The following is a 12417-nucleotide window of genomic DNA, read 5'->3' as shown; positions in this document are numbered from 1 at the left end:
CCAGGCTCTTTATTTTCTAATCAATTCAAAATGTAAGTCCTGGTCTGTCTAATTCCAAAACCCCAGATTCACCAATTTGACACAAACCCTTCCCTCTTCTTGTGGATCTAAATGGTTTGAGAAACTGCAGTGGAAGCCTCTTGCTTGCCCTGCCCATTCTACTCTGATGAGAGAGTGCCCAAGAGCCCCCTTCCCGGGCATGTGTGAACTGCTGCAAGCATTCCGTGGTTGTATTTCATCCAGTACTTTTGTGGGTTCTAACCATCCTAGCATTGGGCTTTCCTAAAATAATCCCTGTTTTATCCGACCACTTATATAATACTCTCTTCAGGCAAGATCTCTGCTCAGTTTCTAAGCGTGGGTCCGCTCTGGGCTACCCTCTCTACCCTCTTGGTCGGGGTCTACTCTTTAAGAGTCACAGCTGACCCATGGAAAGTATATTTATCCTTGCCAGAAGTGCAAGCTTTCCCCAGGGTCTTTGGGTATGAGTCAGGCACAAATGTTCACATTCTTCAAATCCTAGGACGCATCCACAGCCTCTGAGTGGTTGTCCTGACTCAAAGTTAGAAATAAGCATTCTTTCCTCCTCCTGGGAACTGACGCCCAACACTCAGCACCTCTTCCTTTCTTCAGGAGCGTAACTGTTCATGCATTAGTCAGTTACAGCTGCATAACAAACTGCCACAAACTGATGAACTTGAATGGTAAGTTGGAGTGTCAATCAACTGGAAGGGTCTGCTGATTCAGACTAAGCCCACTTAGTGCAGGAGGCATGTGGTCTGGGTAGCCACGGAGCTTGGGATGGCTTGACTGAGACAGTTTAGCAGGCTGCATGTGATGGCCGGCCTGGTTTCCTCACAGTGGCAGCATTTCTGATTGTGAGAAGCTGGCCTGGGCGTTTTCTTACCACAAAGGTGGGAAAGATGGAACTGAAGCATGAAGCTTTTGCCTTTCAGGTGATATGACATCTTATACCATGGCTTTAAATGTCCCTAGACACCAGCTTTCTCCAATTTTGCTTAAACCTGGAAAGCTCTAGTGTGAACTCCTGGACCCAACACACACTGTCTATGACATCTCCGAGCCCAGACGGCAGACCATGGCCATCCAGTGCACGCTTGCCATCCTCAGCACCACCTCCATCTGTGTGCAGTGGGCTCCCAGCTGTCTCCCTGCTCCAGGCTGATGTACTGTCAACAAAGCAGCTCAGTGTGCCATCCCTTCAGTGGCCATGGCTCACCCACAAGCCATCCTCGTGGTCTCTACGGCTTGCTCACAAGGCATCCGCTCTGTCTCACACAACCTCACTTGGAGCCTCTGAGCTCCGCTCTTCCCCTGACCCTAACATCACTGTCCTTGCCATGCCCTGTGTGTTCGTGGCTTCATGCTGTCCCTGCCTCCCCCGCATGGCCTCTCCTGGTGACTGAGCATGTCTGTTCTTCACTGTGCTGATGTCTCTGCTCAGGGCCAACTTCCTGCTGATAATCCTTTTATGTTTGTGGTAACAAGTTTTTCTCCCAGCCCCTCACGACCTGACACTACTACACACCCCCAGATTTCTTTATTTTTCTGTTACTTCCCTCACCCCCTGGTGGTAGCAGATCTTCACAAGCCTGTCCTAGAGCCTAGAGAAGCATCTGGCTCAGAACGGGCACTTCGCATGCGTGGTTGTGGCACTGACGGTGCTGTTGAGACCTAAGTCTCTGAGGAGCCGCTGCCATTCAGAAACAGCATGAGCCAAGCCTGGAGCAGAGGGCCAGAGCATTTGGTCCTTGGCAACTCTTTGGGCTGCATGGTGGCGCTGACAGGGGCAGGAGGAACATGGGTGTATTGGAGGCCAAGGCAAGAGGAATTTTTGAGGCCTCCTTCTAAGAGCTGTTATTTCTAGGATTATGTTCCTGTGAGCCATCATTTCTCAGACCCTGTGATTCAAAACAGCTTTTTCACGGGATAGGAAGAGGAACTCATGCACGGGGAGCCCCATCCTCCTGTCTTGCCTTCCTCTGCTTAGGGTTGCCAGGTTCTGGGTCTCATACATGTGTCAGAGTCAAATGTTCCAGTCTTGGTCTGCTCTTGGTGGCTTTTCACATGGTGACATCAATCCTTCTGCTTCAGTACACCACAAAGCTGGGGGGTGAGGGGGGGTAGGCATCACTGACGCCACAACTTTGTGGGAGAGTAGGGTTTCAGGGAGGGTCACATACTTCCTATGTGACAAATCACCACCGGAGAGACCTGAAGTCTTACCTCTCTTTTTCTGATAGCCACTGTGACCTTGAGTAGGTGGATCTTCTTTCCAAGATCCCTTCAGGCTCTGTAGTTGCACATACAAGACCCACAGCCAAGGCCTGAAGGTGGGGATTGCTCCGTTACAAGTACAACACCTGAGAGACTCATCCAGCCTCTGGGATGCTAACGGGGAATTGCAAATGAAGCCAAGTTATTGGCCAGCAGGAGGCTGCAGGGACATGAGCAGACACTCCTCCTGGAGGTGGATACCGAGGAAACATGGCAGAGCTCAACCTCAAACAGTGTGAAAGCCAGTCTGGGGTGGCCTAGAAAGTCAGAGGAGAAGGTGCTGGGAGCAGCACTCTCCAAGGCTCTGGGAGAAAATGAGGGGCCCAGAGCAGATGTCTGCTTAGTGCTGGTGACTGAACAAGAACACGTATGACCAGGATGGAGACCCTGGGGATACAAATGACAACGTGAACCATCAGAAAGATAAGAGGCTGGTCATACAGGGAAACAAGGCCTTAGGGCTCACCGCTAGAAAAGCAAAGATGCATCTCGTGTCTCAAAGATGACTCCAGATCACTACAGACCACGTCCCTGGCTGACCTGCCAAGTCATTCATTCATTTCCCAGGGCTTGGAGTCAGATCTCTGACGTCGGCTCCCGGTGCGGCCTCAGAGAGTCCACACAGAACACTAATCAGAGCTGACTGCTGTTTTTTTCCACCTTATTAAAACACCACAGAGATTAAGTAATAACTTGGCTCCATTTGCAATCCCCCGTTAGCATCCCAGAGGCTGGATGAGTCTCTCAGGAGTTCTACTTGTAACGGAGCAATCCCCACCTTCGGGCCTTGGTTGGGGGCAGGGAGGGACATTTGGACCCATCTCAGAGAAAAAGTACAAACAGCAGATACGGAGAGTAATCTCAGCAGGGAACCAGGCTAGACCCTGGGAATTGCAAGTATGACTGTTTATGTATGTCTCCAGCTACATTCTGTCTATGCCTTAGGTAGTTGCTACTGGGGCACAGGCCTCATGGGATAAAGGAATCTTCCTGAAAGAGTTCAGAACCAAAAGAAAATGAACATTTTCAATTTAATAGTTAGAAGTATGGTGGTAGTGCTTCTTCTTCTTCTTCTTCTTCTTCTTCTTCTTCTTCTTCTTCTTCTTCTTCTTCTTCTTCTTCTTCTTCTTCCTCTTCCTCCTCCTCTTCCTCCTCCTCTTCCTCCTCCCATCTCCTCCTCCCCCCTCCACTTCCCCCTCTTCTTCCTCCTCCTCTTCTTTCCCAAGACAAGGTTTCTCTGTGTAGCCCTGGCTGTCCCAGAATTTACTCTATAGACCAGGCTGGCCTTGAACTCACAGAGATCTACCTGCCTCTATCTCCCTAGTGCTGGGATTAAAAGTGTGCACTACCACTGCACGGCAACAGTTGCTAATTAAGTCTGCTGGCAAATTGGTTAGTGGCTAAGCTGAGTCTTGCTGCAGCTGAGAACTGCAGTAGAGGTTTCAACGAGAGGGAAGGCTTCTTTCTCAGAAGTGTGCGTTCCTTGTCACAAGGATCTCAGGCTTGGCCTGTGTGCTTGGTTGCTTAGCTCCTGGATCTCATCAGCAGTGTGTCTCATGGTCCAAAGGGGCTGCTCAAGCTCTGGTTGTTTCATCTGTATTCCAGGAAGAGTCAAGGAAGTTGGAGGAAAGGACACAAGGGCTCTAGACTAAAACCATTCTTCAGGGAATGGCGTTCAGTGATTCCTCTCATGTCCTATTAATGAGAGAAGAGGATGGGAATCAGGGTTTGGTGACCAGGCCCTGTGGGTCTTTTACCCTAACAGGCCTTCATAAGGGAAAGGTCACACTGGTAGCAACCTCATGGCCACCTTTAAAGTGGCCTCATGCTAAAGGAGGTGTTGAAGGAATGAACACACTTGGTTCTTTAGTTCGGTTCCAGCTAAAGAGTCTTTTCTTTAAGGTCATTAGCTAACCACCACCTCAGTCCCTTGAACCATCTGGGGCTCGCAACAGATTTTCACATCATTTGGCAACCAGTGGGATCTGATGGCAGCAGACATTAGCTTCCAACTCAAGGAAGAAAGGCATTCAACCCAGCTCCTGACCTCTGCTTCTCCCCGCCCCCAACCCCCATGACAAAACTGAGCCTCTAGGGGAAGGGTGACAGCGAGTCACAGGATACTCCCTGCCAGCCTCTGCCTTGTTCCTCACCCTCCTCCTCTGGCCAGATGTGTCCATGGAACCTGGATCTTAGCAGGAGTACAAATGCTGCAGCCACTGCTTCTGGCCCCAGACACTGGGGAGGAGGCCTTGGAAATGAGGCACACACATGTCCACGTGCACAGCTTCACTCATGTGAACTGGATCTTGAAGGTGGATTCTTGCCAGGACAAGTGACAGGAGGTCGAGCCAGGCAGACAGCAACAAGAATGTTACTCACACCATTCCGGGAAACAGACTCCGGATCTGAGGGTGTTAGCATCTCCAGTCTGTAACCTTCCTTGAGGGGTCTGAAGGGCAGGGTGGAGTGTCTTCGCTTAGAAAAAGGTCACTGCAGGGGCCTCCTGCAATCAGTCATCTCCCTCACTTCCTCAGTGTGTACACTGACGTTTTATAAAACATTTTTTAAAAATTTGGCCATTTGTGTATCTTCTTTTGGGATGTGAATTGCTGGGTACATCTCTCTGACTTTTTCTATTGGAGTTTTACTGCTTTGTGACCCACTTGTTTAAGCAGCAAATATGATCAAAGTGCCTTCTGTGCGTTAGGCTCTCTTCTAGGGACAGAGCAGGGAAAGAGCCAATGCCTCTGCCTCTAGGGATTTGAGATTCCTGTGAGAGGAGACAGCTGGCCAAGATGGAAAAGAGAAGGGTTTGTTAAAAATCTCTTTAGATTCAGCTGATAACTTCGGCTATTGAGATGCCCCAGTTTGTCTACTATCTGTTTTATAATTTCATTTGCATTGTAATCTTAGAAAGCATCTGGTTCCCCTCCCTCCCCCCAAGATCTTCATTTTGGTATAATTTTAGGTTTTTAGAGGGTAGCAAAGAGATGTCACACACCCTTACCAGAGACCCAGATGCTAGCATCATATATAACTAGAAGTTAGCATCAGATATAACCATAGGCCCTTTTAACCTAAGAAGTGGGAACTGGACCACCTTGAACTAAGTCACAGACCTCTGTTTGGTCTTTTGTGGTAGGGACTCAGGTAGCCCAGGCTGGATTTGAACTCATCAGGTAGCTGAGGATGATGTGAACTCCTGATCCTGTTCCCACCTTTCCAGGGCCAAGCCTGCAGGCATGCCCACCATTCCTGTGTTACAGATGCCACTCACTTCCCTATAGCTGTCCTCTTGTGTTCCAGGATCCAAGTCAGGATGGCACAGTACACTGAGGAATCTCTTCTTTTCAATGAGTAAAATCCATTGATTTGTCCACTTTGTTCTTAGCAAATCCTTTCCTTTCCAGGAAGTGATAAAATGTTAACCCTTTTCCTCTAGATTTCCACTGTATCACTTGAAAAAATATTGTCTTGAAGTCAAGTGGAACCTGTTTTGGTGGAGGATGTTAAGTAACAGAGTAGAACACACTTTCAGAATGGTTGGTCAGCTATTCAGTTCTGATGGTGAGCCCTTTCATTCCCAATGGTGGCTTGTGAAACAACTTTCCCAAATATGAAGTACTTGGGTCAGGCACAGTAGCACACGCTTGTAATCTGGGCATTTGGGAGGATGGTAGGTTTGAGGGCAGCCTACGTTACCTGGTGAGACCCTGTTGACAGACAGACAGACAGACAGACAGACAGACAGACAGACAAGCTGGCAAGATAGCCCATTAGGTAAAGGCACTTGCCATATAATCCCACAGCCCAAGTATGATCCCTAGAACCCACATAAAGATGAAAAAAGAGAACTGACTTCTAAAAGTTGTTCTTTGACCTACACACACAATACACATAAATACTAATGATGATGGTGGTGGTGGTGATGATGATGGTGGTAGTGATGATGATGGTGATGATGATGCCAAAACGACAACAGAAATGGAATGCTTAGCCATTGGCGGCTCTGCCCTGGGCTCTGGGGCCTACGCAGTGGGTACCATATTGACGGCTGTGTGTATAGTATATTGCATTGACAAGTCATACTTGTCTAGTATATTTTCATCTCTGGCAGGACACAAACCCCTCCACTTCAGCCTTAAAGTAAATACCAATGTGGCACAGACAGCCCTCCACTGCGTGAGTTTACGTCCATGGAGTCAACCAACTGCAGGTCAAAACCTTCTGGGGGAGTCACTGCATGTGCACTAAATGTGCAGGCTTCTTGTCACTATTCAAACCACGCAGCACAGCAGTTCCTCCTGCACAGTCCCGGGCTCCAGGAACTGCATAGTGTTCAGAGATGATTGAAAGTCAGGCAGATGTGCGTTGTGTGGGTTGTGCACAGTCCATGCCATGTTAATTCCTAACACAGCATCCTCAAATTGGGGGATTTAGGGAGGTCCTGGGGCCAATCTCTGCAGAGATAACTATAATGGTTCATTTGTGTGTTGGGTTCTGAGCTGGGCCCACACACATAGGATATCAGAGACAGAGAGGAAACCAGGTGTGCTGGCACTCCTCGTCGTCCTCCTCCTCCTTCTCCTCCCCTTCTCCCTCCTCTTCCTCTTCCTCTTCCTCTTCCTCTTCCTCTTCCTCTTCCTCTTCCTCTTCCTCTCCCTCTCCCTCCTCCTCCTCCTCCTCCTCCTCCTCCTCCTCTTACTCCTTCTTCTCCTCTCCTTCTTTTTTCCTTTTGGTTTTTTGAGATGGGGGGGAGGAGTTTCTATGTAGCCCTGGCTGTCCTAGACCAGGCTGGCCTTGAACTCAGAGAGTCTCCTGCCTCTGCCTTCCAAGTGCTGGGACTAAAGGAATGCTCCACCACGACCTGTCAATGGCACACATCTTTAGGCCCAGCACTTGGGAAGCAAGGACAGGTAGGCCAGCCTGGTCTAAAATAGTGAGATAGGGCAGCCAGTCTATTTAGTTCACTCAAAAACAAACAAACAAAAGGAGAGAGAGAAAATGGAGACTTGCCTTTAGGAGATGTTTATCTTTAAGAAGATAAACATCTGTGGTTGGCAAGGTAACCCACAGGTCTGCCTAGGAATCAGACACAAATGGCTAGGGAAAACATGCTGGTTTGCCTTGCAGTTAAGCAGTCAGGGAAGAGGTTATGCCACGACAATCTGGGGGAACAGTAGGCGAGGCTTGGGCCTGGAAAGACACCATGTTTGATTAGGACATTCTAAGTATCAGTGGGGACCAATGCCATGCAGAGGGGCCACCTGGATGGGGGTCACGGAAGGTTCCACTGCCCGATACCAATGGTGTGTTCTGATGACCCCACCCCTAAAGACCTCCTCTCCTGGCACTGAAATTCCTCAGTTTCTGCCTTTCTTCTCTTCCCAGGAACATGTTTCCAGCCAACCTGGTAGAAGCCACATTCAAACAGGTGAGCAGAGCCTAGCTGTGGAGGGGAGGGACAGGAGAGGAAGAAAGGCAGGGCTATCTGAGCATGGTTATAACACAGGCTGGCAGGCTCCCTGTCTCCCACAGGTGGATGCCCGGGGTTGGAGTGGGGGAAAGAGACATGGGTAGGGTCCACATCTTAGTACCTCCTACTGTCACACCCCTGTCCTGGGCTCCCGTTGCTCATAAGGAAAGTTTGTGGGGCAGAAGAAAGCCTTGATTGAGCACCTGGCTCAGACCACTGAGCCACTTCCCATCATCCTTAGTGTCCACACTAAGGTAAGAACAGACCATTTCCTGGATAAGAAAACCGAGGCTTGCCGGGCAGTGGTGGCGCATGCCTTTAACCCCAGCACTTGGGAGGCAGAGGCAGGCAGATTTCTGAGTTTGAGGCCAGCCTGGTCTATAGAGTGAGTACCAGGACAGCCAGGGCTACACAGAGAAACCCTGTCTCAAAAAACCAAAAAAAAAAAAAAAAAAAAAGAAAGAAAACCGAGGCTCAGAAGTAGATCATTGCTCAAGATTATACTATTTGTCAAGGACCAGAGAGTGGATGAATTCAGGCCAGGCTGGCTTCTAAACCTTCATTCTCTCTAAAAAAACAACCCCTCCATAAGAACAATAATAACACTGACTGGAAAAACGTTTGTTGGAAATTAGAAAAATATTAAAGTACATCAAGCAGGTCCTGCAGAATGTGACTCCGCTGGTAGAGTGTTTGTCTAATGTGCAATGCCCTGCCCTGCGTAAACAAAGTTTGATACTATATCTGTAATCCCAAAACCCAGGATGTGGGGGCAGCCTGGACCATATGAGACTAGGAGTAAAATAAAATAAAATAAAATAAACAAAGAAAAATATTATAAACCCTGCTTTCAGTTAAAACAGAAAAATCATCTCTCAGTCCAGGATCTAGAAATAGCAGAAGTAGACCACATTGCTTCTCTGGATCAAACTCTTACAGTGAAATTAGGATTCTCAGGCACACGGCTTGCCTTGCTTCCCCTACTCTCTCACCACGCATGAGCACCCTCGGCAGACATCAAACTCAAAAGTTACAGCATTCAGGGTGAGGCCAGGCCCTTCTAGCCTCACTGTTCTTCCTCTCCGTGCCAGGCGGGTTGTTCCCAATCATTTGGCCCACACTTTAGCCTCTTTCCGGATCTCTATCCCATCTCTTGGGTGCCCATTGCCTTGTGCAAAATAGCCAGTGTTTTCCTAAATCCCTTGCCTGGGCAAGGCTCAGCGTTGTGCCAAGGATGCAAAGTAGGTGGGTTGGGAAAGAGACCACCAGACAGGCATCGTGAAGCTGAAGCAAGTCTCAACATCTTGATCCTCATCTGTGAACACAGCCACAGGGTACAGGGCCCTGAAAGCTAGTCAGGGCAATATGTAACCCGCCCTAGTGATGGAGAATTGCTGGTGGTTACAGAGACTGTGTTAGTCTATTTTATGACAATTTTCTCTTGCCCAAATACTCATCTTTTGAGATCCAAATTAAATGCCTGCCCCCCACCCTTTTGATTAAGCACTCTCTCCACCAAGGCTGTGAGCATAGATGTGCCTGATTCGTGGTTCTACATGTGCCAATGTTGGTAGCAGTAAGCCTCACATGGGGTTTTCTGCATGCCAAGGGCTGTGGGAAGTACCCGTTTCATCCAGTGAGGCAGATGCAATTGTGGTCCCCTTTTATAGGTGAGTGGCTCAAAGCCAGGGACTTTCGGTTCCTGTTTTTCCTGAATAGCTTCCCCTCCTCCCCTAAGAAGTCCTACCATCTTGATACTGTGCTGTTTGAAGGGACAGCTGCCCCTTGTTTGGGCTCCTAGAATCTGAGGAATAATGGCCTAATGGGCAGAGGAAGACCTTGGATGGCTGATGTCATCAACCAGGTCCAGGGCCTAGGAGCTTTCTCTGAGAAGATTCTGGATCTGTCCAAGGGACAGCAAAGCTTTGGGCTGTCAGGTGCATGGGTACTGGCCTGGAAGAAGGGGCAAGGTGGGTGACAGGGCTTCTGGCAGAGGAGGAGATAGATTAGGGTGGGGCGAGGGAAGCACATGGCGGTGACAGAGAGCTGGAGAGAGCGGCAGGCAATGTGCAGTCACATGAAGGACCCTTTCTCTTTGTGGTGGGCAACACCCCAGCTTGTGAGCCTCTCCCTCAACAGCCCATTCATTGACACTCATATAACATCAGAACATACAAATGTGCCTTCAAGATGTTTCCTGTAATAACATGGTACTGACTCCCTCCTGGTTGGCATGCTCCCCAACAGTACCGTACCAAGACCACCCCAGTTATCAAGTCTCCCAAGGGGGCTGCAGAGGAGGCTCCTCCCCGACGGATCATCATCTATGGGGTCCAGGAAGACAATAGCTCACGTGTGCAGAACTTTGCCCTGGATCTGACGCCCCCACCTGAGATTGTCTATAAGTCAGAGCCTGGTACCAGTGATGGCATGAACGTGCTAGGCATTGTCATCTTCTCGGCCACTATGGGTATGTGTTGTCACTGCGCCTGGAAGTGCCCTCCCAACATTTCAGATCCTGTGTCCTGCTCTTCCTAAGTGGCTCCAAGCCCTGCTCCTGCTGAGAATTCCTGCCCCTGGGGCTACCCTCCTACCTCTTTCTGCCCAGCCCTCAGCCCCTCACAGAGGCCTACTACTGGACTTCACTGAAGTCATGAGAGATGGTGAAGGGTTGCCACTGTTTGTAAAGACTTCCATCCTACATTCTAGGCTTTTCCCTAGCTGCCCCTCTCTCCAGAGCTTCTGTGTCATTTCTTGAGGCTCACAGTGGCCTCTCTGAGCACATCTTGACCTTTGCAACTATTTTCTGGGTCTCCAAAGTCCCCTCGACCACAGTGATTTTTCATAAGCTACTAAGGATGTGACTTGGGGTCCCTTATTCGTATGTGAGCCTTCTAAGGCATGTGCTTTGCTGTTGTTGTTGTGGTTGTTGGGGGGGGGGGTAGTTTTATAGTCTTGGGTTTGTTTGTGTTTTGTTTTAAACTTTTTCTTTACTTTTGAGAATTTCATACATGTATATAATGAGAATAGCTTTTTGTTTGTTTGTTTTTTTTTTTTTTTTGGTTGGTTGGTTTTGTTGTGGTTTTTTTGTTTTCTTGGTGGTGGGTTTGTTGTTGTTTTACTTTGTTTTTTGAGGCAATGCCTCATGCAGCCTGGGCTGGCTTAAACCTCTCTGAGGATGGCCTTTAATTCCTGGCCCTCCTGTCTCCCTACCAAGTGGGATTATAAGAATAAGCTTACTCCACCTGCATTCTTGCTCATAAAGAGGCCCCTAAACGGTATCACTTCAGATTCCATGATCTTCTGCTGAAAACACGGTCCACCAGCCCCACTACCATACACAGGGCCCCCCTCTCTCTTGGGGAAGCTCCAGCCCTGAATGACTGGAGATCCCTTTAGCACCAACCCTGGCGCGGCTGGCTCCTGCCGCCCTGGCTTTCCCACAGCATTTTGTTCTCCGACAGCATGCTCAGCATCCTATTATGTATGTGAGACATCTGGGCTGCGTTCTAGCTGGCCCCAGCAACATTCCCCCCACCTAGACCTTGCCAGCCTTCTCTCTCTCTCTATCTCTCTCTCTCTCTGCTGTTACTACCTCCCTGGAGCCATTTGGCTCCCACATCAGCTTCCTGGAGGTTCCCTGTACCTTGTCTTGTCCATTCTGGTATGTCCTCTGAGTCAAGAAGCTGGTCCTGTTCTGTAGGCTACACTCGGACAGAAGCCAAATGGAGTTTTAGAAGCTGCAGAACTCAGGGGTATGGCCCAGCTGCTCTGTAGCCCTGCAGTCCTGTGGCCCAGGCTTCAACTAACCTCATGTCCTTCCTCCCTGTCTCCTCTCTCATCCTTCAGGGGCCTCCCCATAAGCATACCATTGTCATCAAGGTCTTCTTGTCTTCCCATTCAGTCAGGGGCCCAGGTCCTGGTTTCTCTGCTTGAGAGGCTCCACATTGAACATCTGACCCTGTTGCATTAATCTCTGTTTGTGTGGAGCTGCACTGAACCTCGGTTCGGTGGCTCAGCATCACTTGCCTGCATTGTCCTGGCTTATAGTCCATTTGTGGGAGCCCTCCATGGTGACTAGCAATGGCAGGGCTCAGAGAAACCTGTTAGAAAGATGCTTGGATGATGACTGAGTATGCGAGCAGTGGTGGATAGCAAGGCTCTGATTGTCTTGGCTAAAATGCCAGACACATAGAGGGCTAAGACCTGAGTCTGAGACAAGATACTTTGTACATGCCCCTGGCAGCCTGGCTACTGGGCTTTCTTCCCTCCTTCCACAGCCTGAGAGGCATGCAATGAATAAAGGGTACCTGGTAACAGAGAGAAGGAAATGTCTGAGATGCCCAGTGTTCACTGGGCGGTGTAAGTGTGCTTCGCTGTTAATTTATACTTGGTCACTGGGCAGTGTGACTGGCTCTGTATCATAGTGCACTTGTGCTTGGCGTGCCCATCCCTGTGTGCACCTGCGAGTGCCCTCATCTGGGCATATCCATGTCATTATGCACAGTGGCTTTAATCAAGGCTCTTCCATCCTTCATCCCCAGGTCTTTTTCCTGGTCTGGGGACATGGTTGGTGCTCAGGTCACCTTGTCTATGGGGTGCCTCATTGTCACACCTGTGTCCTATGTACACTAGATCTA

General features: G+C 49.2%; 1 protein-coding gene across 4 annotated transcripts in view; it reads left to right on the top strand.

Moving 5' to 3' along the window:
* The window catches only part of Slc1a7 (solute carrier family 1 member 7), a 45340-nt gene that overhangs the window by 26818 nt on the left and 6105 nt on the right, over window positions 1–12417 (top strand). For all 4 annotated transcript variants that reach the window (XM_034503908.2, XM_076934512.1, XM_034503909.2 and 1 more), the window contains 2 exons: window positions 7693–7735; window positions 10025–10247. In XM_034503908.2, the coding sequence (XP_034359799.1) occupies window positions 7693–7735; window positions 10025–10247 (266 nt within the window). The remainder of the gene's footprint in view (window positions 1–7692; window positions 7736–10024; window positions 10248–12417) is intronic.

This window comes from Arvicanthis niloticus, chromosome 5 (genome assembly GCF_011762505.2).
Source record: "Arvicanthis niloticus isolate mArvNil1 chromosome 5, mArvNil1.pat.X, whole genome shotgun sequence".
NCBI lineage: Eukaryota > Metazoa > Chordata > Mammalia > Rodentia > Muridae > Arvicanthis > Arvicanthis niloticus.
This window is presented reverse-complemented; position numbering and strand designations above follow the sequence as displayed.